General features: G+C 44.8%; 1 protein-coding gene across 6 annotated transcripts; it reads left to right on the top strand.

Annotated features, from left to right (window-relative positions):
* The first annotated feature begins 177 nt into the window (after window positions 1–177).
* LOC136759744 (zinc finger MYM-type protein 3) lies at window positions 178–26,520 on the top strand. Of its 6 annotated transcripts, none has more exons than XM_066714751.1 (25): window positions 178–1,237; window positions 3,431–4,293; window positions 4,565–4,644; window positions 4,896–4,977; window positions 5,574–5,970; window positions 6,394–6,568; window positions 8,898–9,110; window positions 9,211–9,361; window positions 10,077–10,192; window positions 12,617–12,703; window positions 13,003–13,153; window positions 15,257–15,429; window positions 15,668–15,887; window positions 16,659–16,708; window positions 17,057–17,225; window positions 18,477–18,592; window positions 18,839–19,013; window positions 19,111–19,257; window positions 19,520–19,635; window positions 19,881–20,049; window positions 20,321–20,472; window positions 20,681–20,795; window positions 21,720–21,974; window positions 23,560–23,677; window positions 24,443–26,520. In XM_066714751.1, exons 2-25 carry the CDS (start codon window positions 3,447–3,449, stop codon window positions 24,636–24,638), a joined length of 4,470 nt encoding a protein of 1,489 aa, XP_066570848.1. In that variant the 5' UTR covers window positions 178–1,237; window positions 3,431–3,446; the 3' UTR covers window positions 24,639–26,520. The 6 variants fall into 6 exon arrangements, with proteins under 6 accessions (XP_066570848.1, XP_066570847.1, XP_066570846.1 ...); XM_066714750.1 differs by having other exon boundaries at window positions 178–1,605; XM_066714749.1 differs by lacking the exon at window positions 178–1,237 and adding an exon at window positions 1,888–2,028.
* The last annotated feature ends 739 nt before the right edge of the window (window positions 26,521–27,259 follow it).

Raw genomic sequence — 27,259 nt, 5'->3', positions numbered from 1 at the left:
TCGCTTATTGGTCCGTGAGACTGTCAATCATACCACATCTCGGTTCTAATTGGAGAAAGCCTTGTCACTCACAGCCTGAGGCGCCGCGACCGCCCCCAAGCTGCAGCCCATTGGTGAAAACCCGTTTTAAAAAGGACGCCGCCGGGTTCGGTAGGCCTGTGAGCGGAAGTCGTGCGTCAAGTTTGTGTGAGAATAAATTTAAAAATGCATGTATTGTTTTGGTCCATTTTCATTTTGATTTATTCCCACGTTATTGGTCATACATGTCGATCGGATCACGAATAAAATATAACGTACCGATACTACGAATTGATTAAGCCAATGAAACCCTTTCCCTTGGGTTCCCAAACATATGGATGAGTGGGATTTGCAGTGTCCTGGTCCCGGGGCTGCGCGCCGAGTGTAACAGGATACAGGCCCGCGGGATTACACTTTCAAAACACACCGAGCTGCATGTGGAAAGAAATCATTTTGCGTCACGACCTCTCTCATTACCAGCCAGTGTGCGTCTCTGTTCACTAAATAAATCACCCGTACCGACAGACAGGCGTGTCTGGTGTTAGTTTTCCTCCTGGCACTATTATAAAGAATGGGAGTTAAAAGCTGGAGCTGAAGACACGCTGCGTGTCAGTAATAATGGTGAATAGGGGACTTGTTGCTCGTCCAGTTCAGTCGCAGGCGAGCTGAGCGCCGCGCTGTGTGTTACACGCCGAGACCAGAGCGATCGCGGCATTGACATTAATCAGCTGTCAGCAAACACACCGCGGCATCGGCACCAGTCCTGGCCTGAGCTGCCCAAAGACCAAGAGCAGCTGAGAAACCACAGCACCACGGTTTCACTGCATCGGTCCAATTCTACGTGTTTATATTGCAATATATACATTTGGCACAATAATTCGGGATGTGTGTGTTCATGTGCATGTATGTATGTGTGAATGTTTATGTGTGAATATGTATATATGTGTGTGTGTGTTCATGGGCATGTATGTATGTATGCATGTATGTAGCCTGTGAATGTTTATGTGTGAATATATATATATATATATATATATATATGTATGTATGTATGTATGTATGTATGTATGTATGTGTATGTATGTTAACTTGCACGATGCTCCCGTCCCTCCCCAGCACCGTCGTTCAATCAGCAGCCCAGGCTTCACCGGTGCTGGGAGTTGGAAACTGAGGAAACAGAGCCGGGATCCGGAGCCGGTGGGTGTTTTCGAAAGTGGCGCAGGTATTCTTACATTTATCGGAAGCTTTTAGTGCGTTTGATCGGATCCGCTGCAGTTTATTGACGGCTGTGATCCCCTGATCATTGTTCTCCCTGCAAATGCTACATTACAGCCGCTTCAGCCGGGTCTCTTCCAGCACTGTAGCGCACAATAATGGCGGACTTTGTGCAAAGTAGGCTTAAAATCGACTAGGTGTAGATGCTTTTATGGCTGCTTACGTGCTTTAAGCAAGCCGGTGTATTCTCCATTGTGCGAATGAATGCGTCGCCCGTTGAACCGCTATGGATACGTTACGCACATGGATGCGCTCCTGCATGCGGCGGTGACGGCTCGTGTGATCGTGCGAGGGAGCGGCGCTGCGGGCGGACAGGTACGTGTGTGTCCGGGCAGCCGCGCCATCCGCACGCACTCGCATGTTGCGGGATTGATGCGGGAGGCGGCGCCGAGAGGGGCACTGATAGCGGCGAGCGGGGCTGGGCAGCTCGGGCGTGCGGTGTCTGCACTGGGAAGACGGTCATTGAAACCCCAGGCAGCATTTTACTGGTACAGACGGGCAGCCTGTGCGCGGCGCGGGGATCCAGTCCAGCGCGGCGGCTCCAGGCCGGGATTCCCGGCTCTCGCCCCGGCTCTCGCGAGGTTTCCGCAGCCAATGGGAGCGCAGGGAGGCGCTTGCTACCGGGCCCGTGTTTAAAGGCGCAGCGCCCGTTTCCCGGTGTCGGTACCGGCCCGGCCCAGAGAGTCCATGGGCTCTGCGCTCTTCCCCCTCGGGATTGTCTTTTGCGAGGCATTGCAGGTAAATAACGACGAGGACAGCCCGTCTTTCCTCCAAAACCGCACATCGGTTCCTGTGTCGGATCTGCAGGACGTTCTGTTTGTTATTAATGAGACGGAGTTCCAAAATGTCTCCCGGACCGGACTGCCTCTCTGGGGGCTGGCGGGGCAGCGGGCGAGGACGGGCCGGCCGCGGCAATGGCAGTGGACATCGGCGGGGTGCACTGCGGGTTTGCACGGCCCGGGGTGTCCGGCCGCAGGGGCGGGTGGCGTGCGGGGCCTGCGCTGATCGATGGGAGCGCGGGGAGCAGTGCTGTACCGGCTCCCCAAAGAGCACGACAGGCGAGCGCAAGCGCATCTTGTTGTTGGTACTGCTGCAGTCAGCTGGGCTCAGCTTTACCTGCTCGTTTTCTCTCCCCCGATCAGAAATGTCATAGTCTGCTTCATAACATTATTACATTCATTGGTCAATGTCTGAGGTCCACTTGCACAGTATTGTGGTTGTATTACCCAGTGCTTTTATTGTCCTTAGCTAACCAGTCCTCATCTGCACCCACAGAGCACCACAACATGTTGCATTGACCAGATGTGCACTCTAGTGAGGGCTTCATGACAGCTGAGGGCAGAATCCTTAATTTGAATCTTTTCAAATGCACAACATGTAAACAGTCGTATTTATTTACAGTTGAATCACTAAGCCACCAGCTTGAAACAGTTAAACTATTCCTGGAATATAGAATCATATTTTTCCTGTAATGCTCAATACATAAAAAGCTAACTTACCAGTCTTTTAAACATTTACTTCACAAGTCTCTTATGGTAGTGTTGCCCCATCCCTGAATAATTTATCCTAAACCTAAACAACTTTCACTTAAGGTATCTTGCTGTTGACGTTGCATCCAGTTGGTAATTGCAAGCTTCAGTGTTTTTTCTTTTGTTAATTGTTGCTTTAGTTCATTGATTGTTTTTTTTGTTCATTTTTTTGTGTGCATTTCTCCATTTTATTTCTGTGCAGTAATTCGGTGCAGATTTCTCAAATCCCATATTCATATGACATTTTGGTTTGTTTTGTTAAGTACCATTGGGGCTGTGTCTCAGTGTAGTAAATACAATGTATTATTTACAATGGAGAAATAAATGAAAACGTATAACGTTTAGAAGACAAGGCAGCATTATGTGGACAGTGTTTGTTCATATCATACATTTTGAACATGCAAACCATAGCTCTTGAGATCTGAATGATGGGGAAACGGACCAATGTAGTATTTAACACATAGTGGCCTTCAAATGCAAATATTATTTTATTTTGTAGCAAATGTATTAAATGTATTTTCTGCAAATCCTATTTCTCAGAATGCATGCGATGGAAGTAGAAGGATGTTGTCCGTAACTCTGTGTGATTTGCCTTGTTTTCCTCCTGCCAGAGTATCCGCAGTAGAAATGGATCCAAGTGAGCTTCCAGGGTCTTTAAACTCCTTCCAGCTAGCCAATGAAGCCTTGAGGAAGGACTTGCTGACCGCGCCGACCAACATGGAGGTGGCCAGCGGTGAATTAATGGCACTCGAGGAGTACAGCTTTCAGAATCCAGCCTCGGCGACGTCTACCCTGACCCAGTCCGAGCGGGTGAGGCAGAAGACGCAGGACAGCTTGAGCATCCTGGAGAAGCCCGATTCGCTGGAACTTTCCAAGACCCAAGTGGAGGAGTTTTACAGTAAGGTTTTCCCAGAGCCACCTGGGTCGTCCTCGGGCTCCTGGCAGGTGGACGTGCCAAAGAGGAGCGAGACTGGAGCCCCTGCGCCAAATGAAGACGAGACAGTGGATGTAAAGATGGAGACGGATCCCCAGACAGACAGTGACCCTCGGCTGCAGCTGCCTCTCGGGGAAGACCATGAAATCACATCCGTGGAGCCCGAGGCGGGAGCGACGGATGCTGTGGACGCAGAGGAGGAAGGGCGGCCCACTCTGGAAGCGTCCCCCGGTGTGTGTGACGCAGACGTGGCTTCGTCTCCCAAGAAGGACTCCTTGCCGGTGGAGAATGTATCCAAAGAAGAGCAGCGGCAAGACGTGAATGTACAGGAGATGGATCCAGAGGCAAGAGATGGACAAGTAGAGGGTCCGCCTCCAGAGGCCAGGGCAAGCCCCGTCTCTTTGAATGAGAGCAAAGCATCTCCTGGTCATCCGGTTGATGTTCCTGCTGGAAGAGGCGATGAGCCAACAGAGGGCAGCAAAGGCAAGGAAACCCAGGAGGCCAGTTCAGAAACCACGCCGGGGCTGCCGACCGCTGAAGGTAAGCATCTGGCAAAACACTCTTGCAGCAGTCTTGTCTTAGTAGCAGCTCATTTTTTATCCTGTACGGGTCCGAACCGTTTCTTTTTTGTTTGCCGAAGTGCACTGGACGTCTGTGGAGGCTTTAAGGAGGAGGTTGGTGTTGATGAGCCACAGGTTAGAGATGAACACTGAGAACCGACGGGTCTTAAGTCATATCCGTCTCTCATTAGAAATGACCTGATTAATTCAGAGAAATGTAGGTTATATCTGTATTTGTTGGTTGATTTTAGCGCAAGTGAAGGATGAACCTCCAGTGATAAACCAAATGGAAAACACAGTTGATGTGTCTGAGAAGAAACAAGAAAAGAAGGTAAAAGCATTCTTATTTGTTTGTGTTTTAATCTTCCAGGGCTCAATCACATTTTCAGTACCACATCCTCAAATGACATTTTCTGAGATGTGTGTTCTTTTAACACCAGTTCATGTTTTTACATGTAAAGTATGAAATTGACTGATTCATATATGTATTTCTCTAATTGAAACTTTGAGGGTCAAATGCAAAGTGACAAGTATTTGTTTACCTGCTTTACTGTCAGTTGTAACATGTTAATTTTGGGGCAGGAGTTCAGAAGAGCCGAACGTCTGAGAAGAGTGGAGGCGCTGAGGAGTTCATCTCAGACTTCCTCGGGCACTTCGGACATGAGTGAGTCCTTCTCCTCACAGTAGCATTGCCCTCCAGATTTATTTCTCATTCTTTGTGTACATTTCTGGATTCTTCCAAATAAAGAGACGTCCTGGGTCGATCTAGAAACGTTTCTGTGCTTTAAACTGTTTCTCTGAAGTAAGATTTCACCCAACCTCCATGAATTACCTGCCAGTCTCCTCTCATGTAAGTGTTGTCTACACATGAAAGCACATTTTACTCACAACTCTAGGCTAATTTCCATCAATCTTCCCTTTATTTACATCGTATGAGGACATTTTTAAATTGGCTTGAGCACAAACGTCTCTGATGACATTACAACACACACATGTCCTTGCCAATAGCAATCGCAGAATTTAACGACAAAAGAGTCGTCCCAAAACTCGGATGCCAACTCTCCCCCGAACAGTTTTTAAATGTGTGCCTGGCAGGTGAGGTCAGAGTGTTTAATTTGGTCCTGCTCCCAGAAAAACCTTCCCATCTATAAATATAGACACACACTCCCTCTTCTTGGAGAGGTGAGACCATTAAGACGCGGCTCTTCTGTTGCTATGAATCGCCTGCTCTCGCTCGTCTCACCCCGCGTCCCCTCACAGCCCAGCTCTCGGACGACGACTCGGACGCCATGGTGGACGACCCGCGGGACGAGGACTTCGTCCCCCACGCTGCGCCCCGCCGCTCGGCCCGCTTGCCCCTGCGTGGCCAGAGGTCCCACTCCGCCGTCCACGCCGCCACCACCCCCCCCGGCGCCCCGCACAGCGCCACCCCCCACAGCGCTGCCCCCAGCCAGAGCCAGGCCGCCGCCGCACCCCCCGTGCCCAGCACGCCGCGGCCGCCCACCAGGATGCACTGCGCCAACTGCCGGGTGGCGCTGCAGAAGGGCCAGACCGCCTACCAGAGGAAGGGCATGCCCCAGCTCTTCTGCTGCTCCGCCTGCCTGTCCGCCTTCTCCAAGAAGCCCCCCAGGAAGAAGCCCTGCGTCTTCTGCAAAAAGTAACTCTCCTTCCCTCCTTCCTTGCTTTATTGGTGGAGTGAAATAAGTGCGGGATTGGGATTCGAGTGTCGGGGCATGAAAACGTTTGGACGTGGTGCTTTGTTAACGGGGGAAAGCGTTTTAATATGGGTTAGGAGGCCAAGTCTCACAGTGCTGACTGTTTTTAGACATTTGTTCTATTGGAGAGTGAAAATGTGACGGGTTATTTTGGCTATTTCTATATTCTGTTTGTGTTTAGATTTGTAGTGTGCGATTTTATATATTTGTGTAGTGCATTTGTGTACACCTGCGGCAGAGCAGTAGCTGGCAGTTTTAACTTTGGATGAACGGTTCAAAATAAGATTACAGAAATATTACAAAAAGCAACTTGTGTTTTATGTCATAATATACTACATTACGTTTTTTTATGTTTTTTCTTGCAGAGACATTGCGAACACAAAAGACTCTGTTGTTGCCCAGACTGGGCCATCGAACACTTTCCATGAGTTCTGTAACAACGCCTGCCTGTCTCTGTACGAAGCTCAGTTTCGAAAGAGTTCCCCCCGGATCTCGGGCTCCCCTGCCGCCAGGTGCAGCATCTGTCACAAAGCAGGAGAGGTAAACGGCTCGTCTGCGCTCGATCACGAAACCACTCGTCTTAGAAACAAGGACACGTGTCCCGTCTGGTCACGCATGACACACGTGGCAGCTTTGTGAGTAAAATACAGTCGACTTGTTGGATTGTGGTGATGGGTGTTTAAATCTGGGTTTTCATCTTGGACTAAGTTTAAAAAAAATAATAATAATAATAATAATCACGGTTGCACAACCTTTTGTACTTTTGGAAAATCATTTGCCCACATATTGCTAGCAAGGGCTATTCAATACCACATTTTATTTCAATTATAGTTACGTTTTATGTATTTTTTTAAACCATAACAATTGCATGTGTCTTCAGACAGTTTCATTGAACTGTTCAGAGATGCAGAAGTTGCTATTGAATATGGTTTCTTAAGTTCTTATGTCTAATACCACTATTACTAGTCACTTTACTACTTAGTACATGTAGTTCAGTCGTTGTCAATTAAATTTCAAGCCGCTCTGCTTTGTCCGGCAGTAGCTGCTGCGATGAGCATCCTACAAAGACGCCAGTCACTGCTGCCGGTTTACTCTGAACACGCTGTCGCGTGTTTGTGTCTCGAGTCTTGTTCTCACGCATGTAAACCAGCCTGTCTGGCATTTTCCTGCAAAACCAGCACGAGATCGAACTGCATATAGAGCTGATTTACAGAGTGAGGTCAAAGCACACAAGTAAACTCCATAGATGCCACCAGCAACACTGAACATGCATTCACTTTGTACGCTTTTTGTGCAGAAAGATGCACTTCAACCAATTTTGCGAGGACAGGTAGTCGATACTGGTTCATTTGCCACCACAACGACGGACTTCCCTTTCAAGGAATTTGTTTCCCCAAAATCTGTCGTCCCCTCTAGTGGGGTAGTGGTGTTGAAAAGGAGCGGGTGCTGCGCTGCTTGTGTGTGAGTTGTTAGTCTTTTATTCTCATCATATTATTTCTGACAAATACACAGAGCAAGGAAATGTTTTAAATACATTAATCATTTTAAATATGTAGAATTGAGAAACTTGGGATTGAAAGAGCGGCGCTTTACAGCCCTGATCACCTTTGTAACAATCACACCATCCTTTCTCGCTCTAAAATAACATCTGGACCATGCTGACTGACTGAGGGACCAGCTTCATGCGTGTGCGTGTTGCAGTGGGGAGATTAAACCATTTTGCTACGAATTCAAAGTTGGTTTAGTTTTCGACGGAGTGGGGATTTGCTAAACCTGTGCGAAGTTAGTCACTGTCCTAATCTTTACCCGCTCTACGATTTTTGTCTTGTGGTAAATCAGCAATTTGGGGTAGATATTCCCTTCTCGGTCGTCCGGCTGTTTGGATTCATGTTTTTCTAGGGGAATTGAAGCACAAACAAACGCCAAGAAACAATTTTCTTTCCCTGTACATTTTTTCCCGGGCAGACGCCATGTCTTGGCTATCATTTTCTGTGTGTTTTTAATAATACATTTCTGTCTAATGTTGCCTATTGAGTGTGATGCAAAAGAAGTTGCACAAAACAGATGAGGCCTGTGCCCGTCGGTGTACAGAATACCAGTTGGATATTGTTGCATGCGTTTGCCACGTTAGTAGATCACTTCCAGGCTGAAAACTCATTCATGCTTATAGATGTTCAGCATTTACCCTCTCAGTCTGTGACCTTACTAGTAAAATAAATTGTCCAAATCGGACACCATCTGTGCGGCTAGCAAAGAGTCAACACTTTTAACCCCGTCGGAGGGCTTTGGCAATCCATCAATAACAGCTGCTTGCCTCGTCCTGCACAAGACCACACAGGGCTGTGGATGTGCAAGAAAGCAGAAACCAGTATCGCACTGACAATATGACATCATCTTCAGGGCGCTCTGACACTTTCATTGCAGCCTTGTGGTGCCATTTGTTCTGGTGATTTCTCGACAGTTTGCTAAATTAGTTTGTTTCTGTTTTGTTTTTCTGCCCGTGTCTGCTTCCCCACTTGGAATCTGTGTAAATGAGCTGTGCTGCAGGGCCCGTGATTTGTTCACTCCCACGCACAGTTAATGTTGTGTATGAACGCGTCCTGCTATAGAAAGTGTTTCAACGTGGCTGTTCTATTTTCCAATACTGGTGAGTTTGAGAGAACCAGTCCTGTTCATATTTCCACCACAGGGTGTCACTGTGAGGCAGTGGATTGGGTATCAGTCTGAGCTCTGTATGCGTTCAGTGTGTAAACTTGTGTGTGATGTGATCATATATAGTGTACAGTTTTTACAAAGAGTATCGCAAACCCTGACCTTTGGTTCCAGCTTCAGTAGGATTGTGTTTTTGTTTTGTTTTCTTTGGTTTTAGATCCAACATGAAGTGAGTAACGGCAACATGGTCCACCACCTCTGTAGCGACGCCTGCTTCAACAAGTTCAGGGCCACCAAGGGCCTGAAGACCAGCTGCTGCGACAACTGCGGCCTCTACATCTACAACAAGGGCGCCCGAGTGGAGTACCTCATCCACGAGGGGCAGCAGAAGAGGTTCTGCAACGCGTCCTGTCTGACGCTGTTCAAGAAGGTGCGGAGTTTGTGTCTTAGCGGAGAATGTTTCGGTCTCTGCAATGATCTTAAATGTTTGATTTGATTTTGATAATTCACCTCCGTCCGCTTCGTTTCAGAAAAACACCAAAGTGTTCCCGTGCGTTTGGTGCAAGACCCTGTGCAAGAACTTCGACATGCTCCCGAGCAAGGACCGCTACGGGAAGATCCGGCTCTTCTGCTCGGTGTGCTGCATCACATCTCACAAAGTCAAGGCGGCGGGACCCATAGGTACCGTTCCTTCTCCATCACTGAAGCTCACGTGAGGTGTCTGGGTTCGTGTGATCGGTCTCGCCGTAGATGTGCGTCGTCAACAGTTACAGGGCCGAATTCAGCCTGAATCAGAATACAGCACAGACTACTTACAGATTTATCTGCAGAGATTAAATGTTTGCATTTCAGTATTTTTATAACTACTTGTACAATAAGGCGTGACAGAGCGTCTGTTTCCCTTTTTGGAGCGAAGTGAATGAAAATGTATCTCAGTCAAGGAGAGGCTTTAGGCAGGAAATCGTTATTGAAGTCTTGTTTGATCTGGAACTGATAGAATATTTTTTGTCTTATCTTTACTCTACAAATTATCCCTATGCTGTCCATTTTGTTGGGCTTGTATTTCTCTTACAGCACAGATCAGATGCCATAAATACCACATGAGCAGAAGCTGTGCTTTATCGTGATCATTTGAAACCATATAAAACAAATTCTTAACCTTTCTACCATCGCAAGTCAGAGGAGTAAATCTGCAGTTTATATCATATTAGGTTAGTTCTCCTGACCGCAGGGGTAAACAAAATATACTTTCTCATAGCTGCCCGAGTCCAATTTTTTCTAAACAGTGTCTTAAACTGGAAGTTTATCATTTTTTAATCAATCTCTTAAGCCAGCATTGATCAGGAACACGTTTGCATCAACCCCCCCTCAGTATCTGTGCGTTCCTCTCCTGTAGGCCCCGGCCGGCCCTGTAGTTTCTGCAGGCGAAGCCTCTCGGAGCCGGCGTATTACAACAGGATCAGTCGGGCCACCTATCAGTTCTGCAGTCCCAGCTGTTGGGCTAAATTCCAGGTAAGGGATTTGAATTTCAAGGAAATGTTGCACCCAAAAAAAGCGTATTTCCTCCAGCACATTAAATCCCTAGGGCTTTCGAACCATGTTTCATAATAAAAACATTTCCATTAAGGAAATGTTTTTTTGGTGTGGGGGACTATTTCTGCCTTTTTCAAAATGCCTCTTTAAACACACCATTCTTAAATACCTGAGCGATATTGTGTGCTTTATTGTTTTCTGTTTATTTTTGAGAATGCCTTCAATACATTTCATAAGATGAACCCCAGAAGGTCCCTTATTTCTGACTGCTGCTTCACAGCCCAGTCCCAGCCCAGTTTCAGTCCCTCCGATAAGTGAACTATTGATGTGACCCTATAGCTAATAATTAGGAGTGTGATTTTGTGTTCATATATACATACATCATTGTATTTTGTTTCCATATGAACTGTTCTTGCCGCTTCTCAGTTGGTTTTCAGTCGGTATTCTCTCAGCCACTGTGTGTCTGGTGTGGGGTTGTTACTCTGACCTCTCTCTGAAGAGCGACTGGGTCATGAGGATGTTAACATGCAAGTATGAGCAGAACAGCAGCAACACTTCTACCGAACAGAAATGTGAACCTGCGAATCACTCTAGAATGACAAATACAAATGGAATAACAAATTCAATATAATTAAACCCCTTGAAAGCGAATGTCTCGGCACTCCCAGCTCCTCTGTGAAACATGGCAGACGTCCAACAGTAGACAAACGGAGAGCCTCACAAACGTGCCATTCCTCTCTTAAACCAGCTTTAACAACTGTCATATGTAGATTATGAAGATAATGTTCTAAGTTAGCAATTGTTCAACCATGTAAGTCTTGGATAAAAGGTGTCTGCTAAATCATTATAATCCCAATCAATCAACATCATACTTAAAACTATTATAATAGGAGGTGGACAACAATCCCAGTGATAAACATGATGTTAAATCAAGGACACTTTTGTCTGAACCTGCAGGTGTGTCAGCTTTATTCTTCTGCATTTACTTCACCGTTCCTCCAAGATTACACCCTTAATTCTGTGTTCTGCTGTATCCCCTTCTTGTGGGATTTCCGTAATACGTCAGCATGAAGTCTATATCTTAGTAGTTTATAAACACAGGCACATATTTCTTCATATTATGTATGTACAAATAAATTGAAATTGAAAATGTGCACTAATAGTATAGTGTGATGTAGAGGCTTTATTTAGGTGTCTGTTCAGAAGAAAACAATGAATACAATTAAAACTCCTACTTAAGGACACCTCAACATGTATTCCTGCTGTGCTCATCTGCCTTTAAAGCTGTAATTTGTGTTGTTAATGACTGCTTCTCACTGAGATCTGGCATGCTAAAAGGAAGAAGTCTTAAGATCCCCTGCCTGTTTGTTATAATAATAATATAATTATAACTGTGTGCATGTCACTGGTGTCACACCAATGTATGTAAAGTGTACACGTGTAGGTGTGGCAATCATCAGTAAGGGATGTGGTTTTCTAATATCGGTGCATTTGTTTATTTATTCTCTGCTGGTCACCTGGAAATCTAACTGGCATCCTGTTAATAGAGGGACGATTGTAGAGAAAAGGACAAGCGAAGGTATTGGAGAGCTGAAAATGTCAGCATGTTGTCTAGTGCCTGCAGTATAATAGCGCGTTCATGTGGAGGGTAGGGATTGGACTGCAGGCACACAAATGAAGACCTTGTGAAGCTTTTCTGTGCTAAAACACCGCTCGGTTACTTCAGGAAGGGAACTCGTGCATGAAGATGTTATTTTTCAACACAATAATGCCTCTGATCGGAAAGCCACCACAATTAGAGGAATGAAGGAAAGGGATCCCGTGTTGAGATGGACGCCCTGGTCTCACCAGTTGCCTGACGATCTCAAATTGCATTTGGTAGTCGGCCTGTATGTTATGAGGAAATTGCTGCAGGGAAAGTACTAGCGAGAGGATAAGTTTCCTTTTGAGAAAGCGATGACACTTTCATCCCCTCAACGAGTTAACTCCCGTTCTTCCTTCATGGATTAATTTTCTGAGTTTTCCAGGTGACCGGAAAATTTTGAATAAATCAAAGTGTATGACTTGGGTTTTCTAGCACATTAAATTGTATGTTTACTGACTAAATCTTGTTCTACTTGAAATGTTACGCCTGTTGCCTTGGTTATAAAATATTGTTTCGGTTTAATCGTTGTACCAGGAACATCGAACAAAAACCGTAAACCTGAACTTCTGGTCCTTGTCCTCAGACTTATCCAGACATGCCTCCACTACACCATAACAATGTTTTAGACTGATGTCACAAAAGGCTGTTGTTAATGTTTAAAGAGCCTGTGATGAAATATACATATTTATATATTCTTGGTTTATCAGGATATGCAGATATTGTTTCAAGGTGTGCATTTCAATTTCCTTCTTTTTCAGAAAAACAGTCCAGAAGGAGACATTCATTTAAATTGCCATTCCTGTCACAATCTGTTCAATGGCAAGCCCGAAGTCCTGGACTGGCAGGTAATGACTAAACATTGAAAATGTGAGAAATTGTGGTAAAACTCAGTATCCTCATTATTTTATAATTTGCCCTGGTATAGATCTCTTTGGAAATAGAATAATTAATGTGTCCTTTTATTCTTCTTCTTTTCCAAATTAATTCCAAATTATTATTTCAAGTCATGAGATGTCAGATTATTCTCTGGACACAGTTACCAAATGACTGGATGTCCGTTGTACAGCTGGGTCAACATCGAGAGGACAGGACAGACCTGCTGGAGATGCGTTACCGCTCTCTCTCTCTCTCTCTCTCTCTCCAGGGTTCGATCTACCAGTTCTGCTGTAAGGAGTGCTGTGAGGACTACAAGCGGCTTCACGGCGTCGTGTCCGTCTGCGAACACTGCAAGCAGGAGAAGCTCCTCCATGAGAAGATCAAGTTCTCGGGCGTGGAGAAGAACTTCTGTAGTGAAGGTCTTTGTCAACTGTATATCATGTCACTTTAATCCTGTTTAGATTAAACGCCTTTCTTGAAGTCGTTCGCGACCATAATCAAAAGTGCAGCACGTGGAGAAAGTGTGCCAGGTCCAAAGACTATGGCGGGTGATTTGATTGTGTTTAGTGTCATGACTCTCGTATCTGAACGGAAGTAGATCTGTTTTGGGCTCGATGACTCATTAGTTGGTGTCTGTATGAGCTACAATATGAGGTCATAACCTAAGCGTGGCTGTGGGCCTGAGCTGCTGGGCAAAGCAGTTCTATCAGAACGGTGGTTGTGGGGTAAATCGAGCCACTAGGCCTGGGGCAAGTGGAGCCAATGGCAGGAATACAGGCTCCGATAATTAACAGTGTAATCCATGTATCTACTCAAATGGTATTTCTGTAAACCGAAAACAAACTGGGGTTTCCTCCCTTCGGAGGATCTAGATGGAGCAGCCGAGGAGGTTGCAGAAGGGAACAGAAAATAGACCAAATGACTCCGAAGAGATTTATTGTTTAACAAGAACAAGGACCAGACCTGTTGCAGAGCAGCAGAAGCTCACAAGATCTTTGAAGAAATGGAGTCTGAATTTAAAGAAACCCTCTGACCAGTTTCATGAACCTCAGTCCCATGAAATGCAGAGAACTTGCGTTTGAATTGGCAAAGAGCAAAGACGACATCTCGGGCACAGGAAACTGGAGCAGTGGAGGCAGAGCGTGATCAAAATCAAACAGATAAGGATATATGAAGATTGCTCTATGAGTTTAAACCCAATGTATCTTTACCAGGATGTGATTGGTTCAAATCATTCAAGATTCACAATCCTCTATTAGGGCTGGGCGATATGACTTAAAAATAATATCTTGATATTTTTAGAAGTTTTGGCGATACACAATATATATCTTTATTTCTTGGTTTTTATCCAATCAAGCTACAAAATAAGACCAAAGACATTAAAGTATTTTGTTAATCATTAAATAAGCAAAACTAACAAATGCCACATGCAGGCTGTCATGGTAAATATATGCAGAAGGTAACATTACAGCACAAGTGTTGTGTGATTTACTATTACGTGTTATGGGATATATATATATATATATATATATATATACGGTATGATTTACTGTCACATAACAATAACACAAGTAATTGTAATCATGCAACACATGCGCTGTAAAATGGTGCAGATTCAGGTAGATTTACTACATCAGGGTTTATAATGGCGCATTTAACATCTGCTAGACAGGGACATTTCTCCTCTGACGCATTTCGATTCTGCTTACCGGTACAGCACATGTTAATACAAAATAGTAATAATAATAATAGAAACGGTTGTACCACTTCACCATCTCAATTAAAAGAAAATTAAACTTTCTACATATGTTTGCATTGCTTTCCAATTTATTATAATGCAAACTTTATTATTCTTTAATTTTATACAAATTATATACATCTAAATTAGCGGGGGTGGGGGGTGCGATGGTGTATTGTCGGGGATGCTTGCAGATCGAGTTTACTGCACAAGCGCATGTTCTGGGCTAAAGTATGTTTTGGTTGTTGGTTATTCTGTGTCAGTTCATGCTGCACAATGTCTGTCTGTGTTTCTGATGCACATTTCTTACCTGCATCCGACACCTGTGGAAGAACCGGGAAGAACACAAAGTGTCCTAATGACGAAAAAAAATAGTGCTGTAAAGAGTGGGATTTGCGACGCAACGAAATAAACAATGGATCATAATATGAAATGATAACCGTTTTTCTATCGTCACACAATATATATCGTCATATTGCCCGGTCCTATCCTCTATCGCCGGGCTCAACTTGGCCAGTCCACATGCCCCAGGTTAGGGGTAAATCGAGCATGTCTTTTTTTTTGGACGAGTCCTACTTATAACACTGCTTTAGCCAGATCAAATGTTTTGGTTTCAAAGGGGATGCACAGCAACCTGCAGTATACATTGCCATTATCATCAGTAAGATAATATAGTCCCGTGCCCTAGTAGAAAATGGCTCCTCTCACCCCATTGTCCCCTGTGTGTGTGTTTATTTTGTTGCTGTGTTATAATATATTTCAACATTGTGTTTTCTCTTCAAAGGCTGCATTCTGCTGTACAAGCAGGACTTCACAAAGAACCTGGGCCTGTGCTGCATCACCTGTACCTACTGCTCTCAGACCTGCAAGCGCGCCGTGACCGAGGAGCTCGACGGCAACACCTGGGACTTCTGCAGCGAGGATTGCAAGAGCAAATACCTCCTCTGGTACTTAAAGGTACGTGGAATAACTGAATTTCATACTTCTAACCTATTGATGTGTATCTGAGAAGGTTGTAACCTCTGCAACGCCTGTCTGTTGTAAAGCATCGGACAGCACCACTGCATGTGTTGCCCTTTCATTAAAACGTATCGTCTCCACATGTTGTTTTATGTTCTCATTCTTATTGCTTTTGTTTTTTACCTTCTGATTGTTGACCATGGTGACCATAACCCATCCGTACTTGTTCTTGTAGCTGCCCAGAGACAGCCCTGACTCCAAGTTTGTTTTCACAACCCCTCATGTGCAGGCGGCTCGGTGCCACGCCTGCAAGCGGCAAGGGAAGCTTCTGGAGACGATTCACTGGCGCGGAGAGATCAAACACTACTGCAACCAGCAGTGTCTGCTGCGCTTCTATAGCCAGCAAAATCAGCCCAACCTGGACACCCAGAAGGGCCCAGAGAGCCTGCTCAACAGTACGTCCTTGGCCCAGTCCCCCCATCCCCTCGTTAACCAATCAGTTGTCCGTGTCTTCTGCAGTTGAATGATTTAGGTTTTTAAAAGTATTGGGCTCACTCCATTTTTAACTGATTGTTTGAAATATTGCAGACGTGTGTTTAGTTATTTAGGACGTTAGATGTGCTCTGATCTAACATTACAAATATGCTACAGGAGCAAATCTGTTTTTAAGCATTTATTCTGGTTCTGTAAAGGTTCCAGGTTTTACATAAATGTCCTGAACTTGTCGATTTGATTGCCAATCTAATTCTACTGTTAGTTAATAAGATGACATCAGTAAGACGTTTTGTTTGTTTTCCTGGGAGTTGCAAAAGTATGGTATTGAATAAAATGTATAGTTCATTGATTGACATATGGCTGCACTGGTGCAATTACACACAGGGAATCTCGGAGGCGACAGACTGGTGTTTCAGTAACTTGGCGTTGTTTGGACTCGTTACTGCAGAAGTCATGTGTAATTGTTTAGTGTTTTCCCCTCTGTGTCGGCTATTATTGGACGGGCCACTGTGGTTCAGTCTTTTAAACGTCTGTTTATTGCCGGCTGCATCCTGAAGTAACAGGTTTGATCGGACAGACTTTGCTGTACGAGTCTCGGTTCTGAACGCCAGTCACCCTCCTGTGTTTAACTGCTGGGCGAGGCGTTGTCATCTGAATACTGTAGACTGTTTATATATCCGAGCCATTCACTGTGCCTGCTGTTCATATTTCTACACATTTATGAATTTCAGGTCAGTCACCAGAGTCTAAAACATCCACAACTCCTGCAAAGAAATTTGAAGTAAGTTTTAAAAGAAAACGCTGCTTTAAGAACATGTAAGTGCATCGGAACGAGATCACAGTGGAAGTGAAGTAGAGATCTGGGAAACTTGTTATACAGAAGCTGACTTTGCACGTCCACAGTCTCTGATCAACATGGAACCGAGGGCCGGATGAAATCAAAACTTTAACTCTCCGCTAATAACCTACAAACCTGCACATTTCTGATTGGAAGAGCATCTTACTGAGTAGTGGGGGGATCAAAGTTTTAATTTAATCTCAGCCCTAGTCAGCCATCTCTTTAGTCCCGATCGTAATGAAATAAACTGATTTAATCGGGTGTTTCTTACTAAAAGTTGTGCTGTCTCAGTCTGCAGGGAAGACCCCCACCGCCCAGCTGCCCCCCTCGCCCCCCTCTCCCCCGCCTCCTCCGGCTCCCACCACCCCCCGCAAGAACAAGGCGGCCATGTGCAAACCCCTGATGGAGAGCCGGGGGATGTCCTGCCGGCCCGAGATGAAGTCCAAGGGTTGCCAGACAGGTACGTTACTGAGCCATGAGTGTAGCCGTGCATTTGGTGTAAACGTCTCCATGTTCCCATTCCCGTCTGCTCTGCTCCCCATGAGCGAGAGACGCTTTGCCCCGAGTCTGTCCGTCTGGCTGTTATGTTTACCAGCAGTTTAAGAGGTGGCTGTGAATGTGAGCCCAGCAGCGCCGTCGAGTGCAGACCTCTTCCTCTGTGTGTCTGCAAACGTCTTGTGCTGTGCTTTGAACCGTTCAGTAAGCCTGTCAATCGCCTGTAATACTCTGCGTTTCTCAGATATCAGCCCTGCATACATATAAATGTAAAAGGATATAAAGTGTAATTCACACACTGAACCTTTCAGATTGCAGGCAGAATTGTGTGCCCCCAGTTCTCCAGGAGCCACAGATCACACTGATCGGCATTGAGCAGCTCGGGAACATTTGTTGCAATTACTGATAATGGTGTAATTAAATGGAATCGCCATAGTCTTTTTACCAGATTGCTTTATATAAATGCTGTGCCTGATACTTTAATTACTCTGGATGAAGGCTTTGTAGCCAAATATGTTCATGCACATACTTGCAATATGTGTTTTCTATAGATATTTTTAAGTGCATTAGAGTACAGAATACTTAGATATACCTTAGATTTACGTTACTGCTTACATCACTAAATGCACAGTGGACATTTGTTTTGACTGCAGTCCTTTTCTATACAGTTTTATATTTTTTGGTGATTACACACCACTATTTATTTGGACTTACAGTATTGATTTTAAACGCTTAAGAAAGGGACTTATTGTTGTGTAAAATAACCGTGTTAATTAGATTTTTCAGGGGAGATAAATCTTCATATAGCTGACGTTTTTGTCTCTCCTCATGACAGAGCTAAATTTATTGACTTTGACCATTTTATTTAATTTGGCCTGTGACAAAAGCAACTAATCGTGTGCACAAACCTGTAAAAGCAACGGCTAAATGTTACTATTGTGCAGCATGACTTTATAGCTCAATAAACAATTGCATCACGAGTTTAACTCTGACGTTGGGTCATGGCTCTCCAGCCCCGGGAGGCCACAGGGTCTCTGATTTTCAGCTCAACTATTTGGTTTGATATATAATTGAACCAATTATTGTTTTTTAATTAATCGAAACCAATAAAACCACAGGGACTGGTGTTCTCCTGGACCAGGGCTTTGCAAGGCAAGGTGGGACCCCGTGGATTGTGTCACTCTTCTGACTGGTCTCTCCTGTTGGTGCTTTTCAGAGGATTTCATGAACACGAAGCTGGTTGTCCTCCCTGTCCCAGTCCCTGTGTTCGTCCCAGTGCCTATGCAAATGTACTGTCAACAAACACCAGTGCCTTTCGCCCTGCCGATCCCAGTAAGTGTCCGATGGCTTCCGGCTGCTAAGTCATGAGTCTAGCGTTTTATTTTATTAAATGCATGTCTGGCAGTTGCCATACTTTAAAATATGTATATTTTCCCTTCTTAGTAAAAGCTTCAATCTGAAGAGGAACGTTCAGTCAGCTGAAGGGTCAATGTGTCTTTGTATTTAGGTGTAACTTCCAGTTACGCATGCAGAGGGGAGGACGTTGACCAAGTTTCCCTTTGACCGTGTCCTACACAGGTCCCAGTCCCGATGTTCTTGCCCACCACCCTGGAGAGCGCAGACAAGATAGTGGAAACCATTGAGGAGCTGAAAGTGAAAATCCCGTCAAACCCACTTGAGGCGGACATCCTCGCCATGGCGGAGATGATCGCCGAGGCCGAGGAGATGGATAAAGCCTCGTCGGATCTCTGCGGTAGGGCGCACCCTCTCCTGTCAGTCCAGTTACTTCAATGGTCTTTCAATGGCCCATCATGTGGCCTGTGATGTAACTGTTGGTGTCTTCATGATAGATCTGGCCAGTGATCAGAGCGCAGAGGGCTTACTGGAGGACTGCGACCTGTTCGGACCGGCGAGAGATGACGTCCTCGCCATGGCCGTCAAAATGGCAAATGTTTTGGATGAACCGGGCCAAGATTTGGAAGCAGATTTCCCCAAAAGTAGGTTCTGTTTGATTCGTGTAAAATGTTACCCAGCAGCTGAAAAACAGCCATTCAAGATGAAGGTTTAATGCTGGCAGATGTTAATGGAATCTTAATGCTCGTAAAATGCTTTGTTAATCATATTTGAACCATTTTATTACGAGCCCAAAGACAGTTATTTAAAATCGGAAGCCAGATTAATTAAATTCTGTTATTCTATGTTACATAAGTGACTGTTGCAGCATTTTTACCTCTGAAGGCCGTTCTTGTTGCCAACAAGTTTCTGTTTCAGATCCTCTAGATCTCAATCCAAGTGTTGACTTCCTGTTTGACTGCGGGCTCGTGACCCCAGACGATGTCCAATCGGATCAGGAGCTGCCGCGGGCCGTGCGGAAGGTAAACGCTCTTAGTTTTCCTCAGGGATTTTCTTTTTGAAGTCAGGTGGTATGACTGGTACAGTGGGGAACGTGGCATTACCAAAAACCTAAAGACTACTTCAAAATGCTTGTACATCCTGTTGATGTATTGCATTTCCTCATTCCCTTATGAATGTTGGACACACTATTGTTATTGGAAACGGATGCACTCGGCACACTGTACAATCTCGACCGCTTTGTGAACAGTGTTCTTTTGTGCCACAGGGATCGAAGAGGCTCCTGCTGTCCGAGAGCTGCTCCAGGGACTCGGGCAACAGCCAGACAGGCAGCACGGGCCTCAATCACACCTACGGAGTCAACGCCTGGAAGTTCTGGGTCCAAACAAAGCATTCTGGGAATGAAGCCGGAAAAAACGAAGAGCTCAGATTTGGCCGTAAGTGTTTCTTGGAATAAAACGTGTTAGGACAAAATTAAATAGTTTTTCTGTGTAAAAGCAAAAAGCAATGGAGCTACATGAAAAAAAAAAAAAAGTAATTTAGTTTTCTAATAAAAAAAATATTGTAATAATATATTCACGCATAAATTATGACGTACAGGTAAAAAAGGTGTTATAAATGCCAGATCTTCTTTACCTTTAATTCTCTTGTCTTCCTCTGAAAATGCGAAACTTTAAATGGTAAAATAGTCGGTTTGTCTTTTTACAGCAAAACCCATGCGAATTAAAGAAGACATCCTGTCTTGTACGGCGGCGGAGTTGAACTATGGACTCGCGCAGTTCGTGAAGGAGATCGCCCGGCCCAACGGGGAGCGCTACGAGCCAGACAGCATTTACTACCTGTGCCTGGGAATCCAGCAGGTCAGCGCAGATCCGGCACGCTCTCTCTCAGCCTGCACTGCGGTCATGGGCTCCACACAGTCACCGCTGCTTACAGTGCATCAGGGGCTCAAGAACTGCGCCGATATGTCGTGTCGTTTTTGGTCAGATATAGAAATAAGATATTATCGTCTGGAGATTTGTTTTCAAAATCTGTATATTAATGAGGTATTGTCTTCCTGTTTTGCAGTATCTTCTGGAGAATAATCGGATGGTCAACATCTTCACTGATCTGTACTACCTGACGTTCGTGCAGGAGCTCAATAAGATCCTGAGCGGCTGGCAGCCGGGGATATCGCCCAGTGGTACGTCAACCGCCATCATCACGAGACCCCATAGTGTCGGAGGTCACATCGTAGCCCACACAGCTATCTGCCTCTCGGTGTATTGACCTCTTCAGACCATATCAAGAGTTAAGATCAGCTGTCCAGGATTTGTATAAAACCTGTTGAAACTGCACTGAACACACAGCTGGAAATTACAGTAAAATATAAAACAAAAATATTAGAAAGTTTAGTTTTTATTTGCGACGTGTTTACAGTGTACTGATGTAAAGAGCCAGGGAAATTTAATATGAACCACATTAAGTTATCTGAAATGTGCAATATCTAAATATACGGAGGGAACAGCTTACTGATATTGAGCATCTATATAAAACAGTGTATTCTGGGGCCCTGACTCGGCACATTGCTCTGCTATAAAATAACCTGCAGTTCAGCCCCTGATTTAACCTTTGATCCTGAGGATTTTAACCACGAGCAGCATGAGAACCGATACCAGAGCTGCACTTTGTCTTTCCTTGGAAAAGCAATAGAGTGACAAACAAATTGCACCTTGAAATGTCCTTCCTGCTCAATTCACTGCGACACCTTTTGATTTAGATCAGTCCGATTTCCTTCAAATAAACTGATACTGAGTGAAGCCGGGTATAATGCCATCTGCAGAGTCCGGACACCACTGAGCACAAGAATGTGTACACCAGTGTTAAAAACGCATCTTTTTACTTTGGTATTTTAAACTGTTTTAGTTTGTGTGTTTTTATTATTTAGCTATTTTTGCAGGTTTTTTTCCTTCACTTTTTGTCTAAAGTGCTTTAGGTTTTTGATAAGGCGCTATATAAGATGTATCGATTTATTATAACATCCCCATGCATTGTTTTAGCCCCCATCGAGCCCGTGGTGTCCAGCGCAGCTGTGCTTTAACGTGTCCCGTGTGTGCGTTGGTCGCAGGTGGGATACTGTCGCGTGTGGAGGAGGAGCACCTGTGGGACTGTAAGCAGCTGGGCGTCTACTCGCCCTTCGTGCTGCTCAACACACTCATGTTCTTCAACACCAAGTACTTCAGGATGCGCACGGTGGAGGAGCACACCCAGCTGTCCTTCACCAACGTGGTGCGCCAGTCCCGGAAGAGCTCCACGGCGCGGGGCGTCGTCAAGAGGGTCAGCGTGCGCTACTGGCCGCCCGTGCGCCACAAAAAGGCAAAGGGTAAATAAAGTGCGTCGGCGCTTCTGTACCGCCACTGTGAAGCTGCTGATTGTATACAACAGTTACAGCATAACTTCACAATCAGTCGATATTTACAAGTTTACATTGTGTATTTATACAACCCACCTAGGTGCGTCTGGGCTGGATTTTGCTACGCACTTCCAAGTGTAGTGACAGCGCAATAAAATGTGTTACCGAGTGAACAACAATCTCCCAAACATCTGAGATTGCCTTGACTGAAGTGTGACTTGTGGAAGGACAAGATGCAGATGCATATTAATCCCCTTTCATTCCTGCTGCATTTGAAGCAGTGTTGGGCTGTTTATCGCATCATCGGCCTCGAGATCGAATGTCTCGGTATTATCTTAGTGCATCATGCGTTTATATCCATGCGTCTTAAACATGACTCGTGTTTACTCCCACCGTCGCCCCTCGTGAAAGCTAAGCCGTTCGTTTGCTTTTTATAAACCCGATTCGGCGTCTTTCGTGTATCGGTGTCACGGCAAGACCCCCCACGACGCCGTATTTAACTGCCGCTCTGATTCACGGCATCGACTGCAGTCTCAACCAGAAGTATTACTACATGTCTACACGTGTTTTTAAGCAAGCTTTAAAATAGTTCCTCAACTTGTATTACAGTCGTTTAAAGGTGGTGGTTCTGTCTTACTGTAATAAATGAAACTATCTGAGATTGAATTTCATTCGAACTCAAGGCTGGTCTATTTGTGAATCCTAAAACGGAGGTATTTTATCTCAGCCAATAGAATTACAGCCTGTTTTGTTGCTTTTAGTCGAAGAGCAACACTTTTGCTGACCCTCCCCCTATTTAGACGTGAAGCTGGTCTGAGGCCTGTGCTATTTATACCCCGAGTGGAGATCTTTGAAGTGCTGCTCAGAGACAGAGGTGTAGGATGGTATGTGACTTAGAAATGGTTGAGAAGACTGCTAATTTTAACCCTTTTGACGATTGGCTGCCCGCCCTGGCCAGATGGGAGCATTATTGGGCAAGGGGCAAAGTCTAAAACGAGCTCGGCTACGTACAGCAATTGCTTACATTTTCTCTCTCGGGGAATTGAAATAAATGACATTGAGATCAGAAGACGGTCAGTATTTGCAAATGCCAATCATTTTGTTTCGAATCAATGTGGGAAAACTGGATTATCTTCCACAAAATACAGAAAAAACTGCTTCTGCTTTAAAGTTAATTTGAAATGTTTTTTTCATGCGATTAATCGTCTGCAAGTTCTGTGCTGAAAACAGGTTTAATCCTTATTTCCTCTGTGGTGCCTTGGTTTACATCTTCTTAATGTCCTTTAAATATAACTTTGAAGGCCTGTATCTGGATTACATTGTGGTTTTGCACGAGAAAAGGGAATAACAAAGACGAGACCCTCCAGGGAATATCCATCGTTATCCAGTTGATATAAAGACATCTAACGTAACTATAGGTGATTCTGGCAGCAGTTCATTATAAAAACACATTAGATAAAAAAATAATCTCACGAGACACAAAAGCTCATCTAGGCTGGTGCCATGGATAAAACCGTCTTTATTTCAGGGTCGTTGACGATGTCTTTGTTCGCAGAGAGCGGCGTGGGGAAGAGGAAACGCGAGGAAGAGCCGTCGGACCTCGAGCAATGGGAAAACAGGATGAACCCGCTGAGATGCCCCGTGAAATTCTTCGAATTCTACCTTTCGAAATGGTAAGATAGTAAGGGCCGGGCCCGGTGCTGACGGTGGGCTGGAAAGGGGCTGGCATGTGCTGTCGGCAGGAAAAGGACACGGCCGTGATAGATCGCTCTGTGAGACTCCAGGGCTTCACCTCGGCTGCCCTCAGATTCAATCAATTGTTGAAATGTACTTCTGTGAAACGGGGTGAGAGGAACTGGTGGGAGGAGATGCTTGTCCCTTGTGGAAATATGTTTACAGTAGTTTTGCCGATTCGGGCTGCAATGTCCTGTTATGCGTGGCTTTCGCTTTGGCTTTTTGCTGCTGTTAGTCAAGCTCTTAAATGTTATTGGAAGCATCATATTGCCTCAAATGTTTGGGTGCCCTCTCGGTGATGTATTTGATTCACTTTATTTAATTATTCATATTTACAAAGCGGTCGCTGTCTTATTTTATTTCTCCAATCTTTCCAGTTCCACTTTTGCATTACGATTGTGTCACCCCGCACCGATTATCTTGTTATCTGGTACGCTGAGTCAAAAGGAGTTACTGAGCTGAAGAGGAATGAATCATCCCCCCGTCAAATCTGTCTCTCCCCCCGAAACCAGGCAGAATAGATTTGGAAATCTGCTGCTGGAGTCGGAGAGAGCGCTCTTTGTGTTCAGGGTTCCATCTCCTCTGTCCAGCGTTGCACCGTTTCTATTAACCCCGATGTATTCGATCCAGTCTGAGGTCCGTTGATGGGTGGCACCGCAAGTCACAATTATAATCTCGTTCCCCTCCTCCTCTGCCCTCCACAGCCCCGACAGCATGCGGAACCGGACAGACGTGTTCTACCTGCAGCCCGAGCGCTCCTGCATCGCCGAGAGCCCGCTCTGGTACTCGGTCATCCCCATGGACCGCAGCATGCTGGAGAACATGCTCAACCGCATCCTGGCCGTGAAGGAGATCTACGAGGACCATTCCCGAGAGGCGCTGGACGAGGACGTCGACTGAGAGACATGTACCGCTCACCTTTTCTTTTCTACGCGTGTGTGTGGCGCCGTGCTCGGACCCTGTACATACGCAGCGGGCCGGTGCTCAGAGACGATTTTACTGGAGCACGTCGCAGCCACCGGGCGCCGAGACATGGACGATCTGACGAGAGGGGGCTGCGATCGATGAGTGAGGGGTCCAGGTGACCGGGGTGATTAGAGGGATGGTGAAGCCGCTCTCGCCCTTCGGATGAAATCACATTTGCACATTTTCCTTTGCTGGCTGCTCAAGCTGCCCCTCAGTTCAGATCCGTTACGAAGCTTCTTCATCATCGGTTTTATTTTTTAATCCACGTTGAGTTTCCGTCCCCTTTTCCACTAACTACGATTGAGTTATAGAGACGATGCTCGAATCCTCATCCTGCCGGAGAGGGCACATTTCACAGTGCGTTAATCTGCGATTAATCTGTGTCCAACTTGCTCTGCTGCTGACCCGGTTCTGACCGCGACCGACCAGCGCCGCTGACTTCATGGTTTGTCACCTTCTTCCCGGGTTTTACGTTCACTGTTTCAGCATCGCTTTGCGTCCCTCTGAAATGCTGTTTACTGAGCGGACAGCGGATGGTCCAGTCGAGTCCAGCTGGGCATTTTATAGTATTGAAGAGCGAGTCGGTGAAAAGCTACAGAATACATAAGCTGGGGAGGGATATTTTGGGGTTTCGGCCCGACTAACGAAAGAAAAATTAAATAGAAAAACGGTTAAGATTGTTATATTGATTACTGACCAAAACTTACCTCCTCAATAGTAAATATCTATCCGAGATGAAGACTTAAATCTATAATCCCTTGACATTTCAAGTGCCGTGTTAAACGTTATATTTTATTAATTTACTTGGATTTATTAAAAAAATATATAATATCTCGCCGTATGAATTAAATTATTCTAAGTTTCTCTGTAGCCCCTATAGATGTATTTATTTTTCCTTAATGCTGCAATCTTCAAACCTGTGGTCCTTTTACCATTAAATCTCCTGTAAATGACTGAAAAGTCTTCCATTCTCGTTATTCTGTGTCCCACACCGTTCTTTACGATGGGTTCAGCACAAGTTAAATAGAGCGAAATGTGAGGGAATATGAACCGAAGCTTTATATCACACTGCGCTCGAACCGGAGTTACTGCTTTTGAGATTTGCCTTAACTGGGTAGAACAGCTGTGTGTGTCGGTGGCGTTTATGCTTCTGCCTTTGGAAAGCATCGTCCTGTTCATGAGCATTTGTAGTGCGTCTCTCAGATCGTTGTGTGGGGGGGAATGAAATGAAACCTTGGTTTTCGGGGTTGCTGTTTCCAAAGATGGTTAACCTGTTCAAAGAAAGGCATCGTATGTTACTATTGGTTGAATGTATGACTCCATAGACTGCCCCGATGTGTTCTGGATACAATCGCTATGGTGGGTTTTGCATTGGAGATAAGAAGGTATCCTGTGATGAAACATTAATGACTGATTTTGTCTTTAACCAAGCTGGATTAATTTTATATTAAAAGATCTCCTCAATAGGTTGAATTAAATCTATTTTGTTATACATTTGATGTTCTATTGTTTTCAGGACCAAGAATGCTTTTGGTCGTTTTGCCTCTTATTACTACTTGAACCACATCTGAAAACACATTTACAGGTATATTATGCTTAATTAAAAACCAAACGTTGGTGTGAGCAACAATACAAACTGGGTTGGTTCTGTTTAGTCCATTTCCCAATGTGTATTCTTGGCCTTTAGGGGGTCTGACCACGATGTCTCCTGGCTAAAACACTTAGATTTTTTTTTTAAACAATTTGGTAATGACCAAAAAAGAAGGAAATTAATACAATAAAATAAAACATTGGATTTAATGGCCTTTAAAATTGACTTTAATAATTCTTGTTCTTATTCCTATAATAGTCTATGTTCATAGAAATCAACACTATGTGGTGACAATGTCATGGATGAAAGCTGTGAATCATACATGTACAGAACATTGTGTGTCTGTGTAAATATATATGTATACATATGTGTGTGTATTTTTGTATGTATGTATATGTGTGTGTGTGTGTGTGTATATATATATATATATATATATATTATATATAACTATTTAGAGAGAGAGATTATATAGATCACTGTGCCATGGACCTTTTTCACCTTTTGTTTATAGTGCCTCAGTTTCATCCATTTCATCTTCTCTGCCCCAGTCCCTGCTGATGAGACAAACCCAGAACATGATGCTGCCCACCAGGCTTCATAGTAGGGATGGGGTTCTTTGGGTGGTGCTTGTGTTGGGTTTGAGGCAAACATAACGCTTTGCATTTTGGCCAAACATGTCCTTAGTTTTCATCAGACCAGAAAACATTTCCCGAGTCTTCAGTTTCCTTGAGTGTTGTCTTCCTTCTCGTCAGCCCACCATACAGGCCTGAGTTTGTGTAGTGTTTGCGATGTTGTTGACCTGTGCACTTTGCACGAGCTTCAGGCTTATATGGCCAAGGCTGGTCAGAGTTGCCGTTGGTCTCTTGGTCACCTCTCTGATCCGTCTCCTTCTCACTCGGTCATCCAGTCTGGAGGGACGGCCTTATCTAGGCAGGGTCTTGGTGGTGAAATACACCTTCCTCCT

This window comes from Amia ocellicauda, chromosome 10 (assembly GCF_036373705.1).
Source record: "Amia ocellicauda isolate fAmiCal2 chromosome 10, fAmiCal2.hap1, whole genome shotgun sequence".
Classification (NCBI taxonomy): Eukaryota; Metazoa; Chordata; class Actinopteri; order Amiiformes; family Amiidae; genus Amia; species Amia ocellicauda.
Note: the sequence above shows the minus strand (reverse complement) of the source record. Positions and strands in the feature narration are given on the sequence as shown.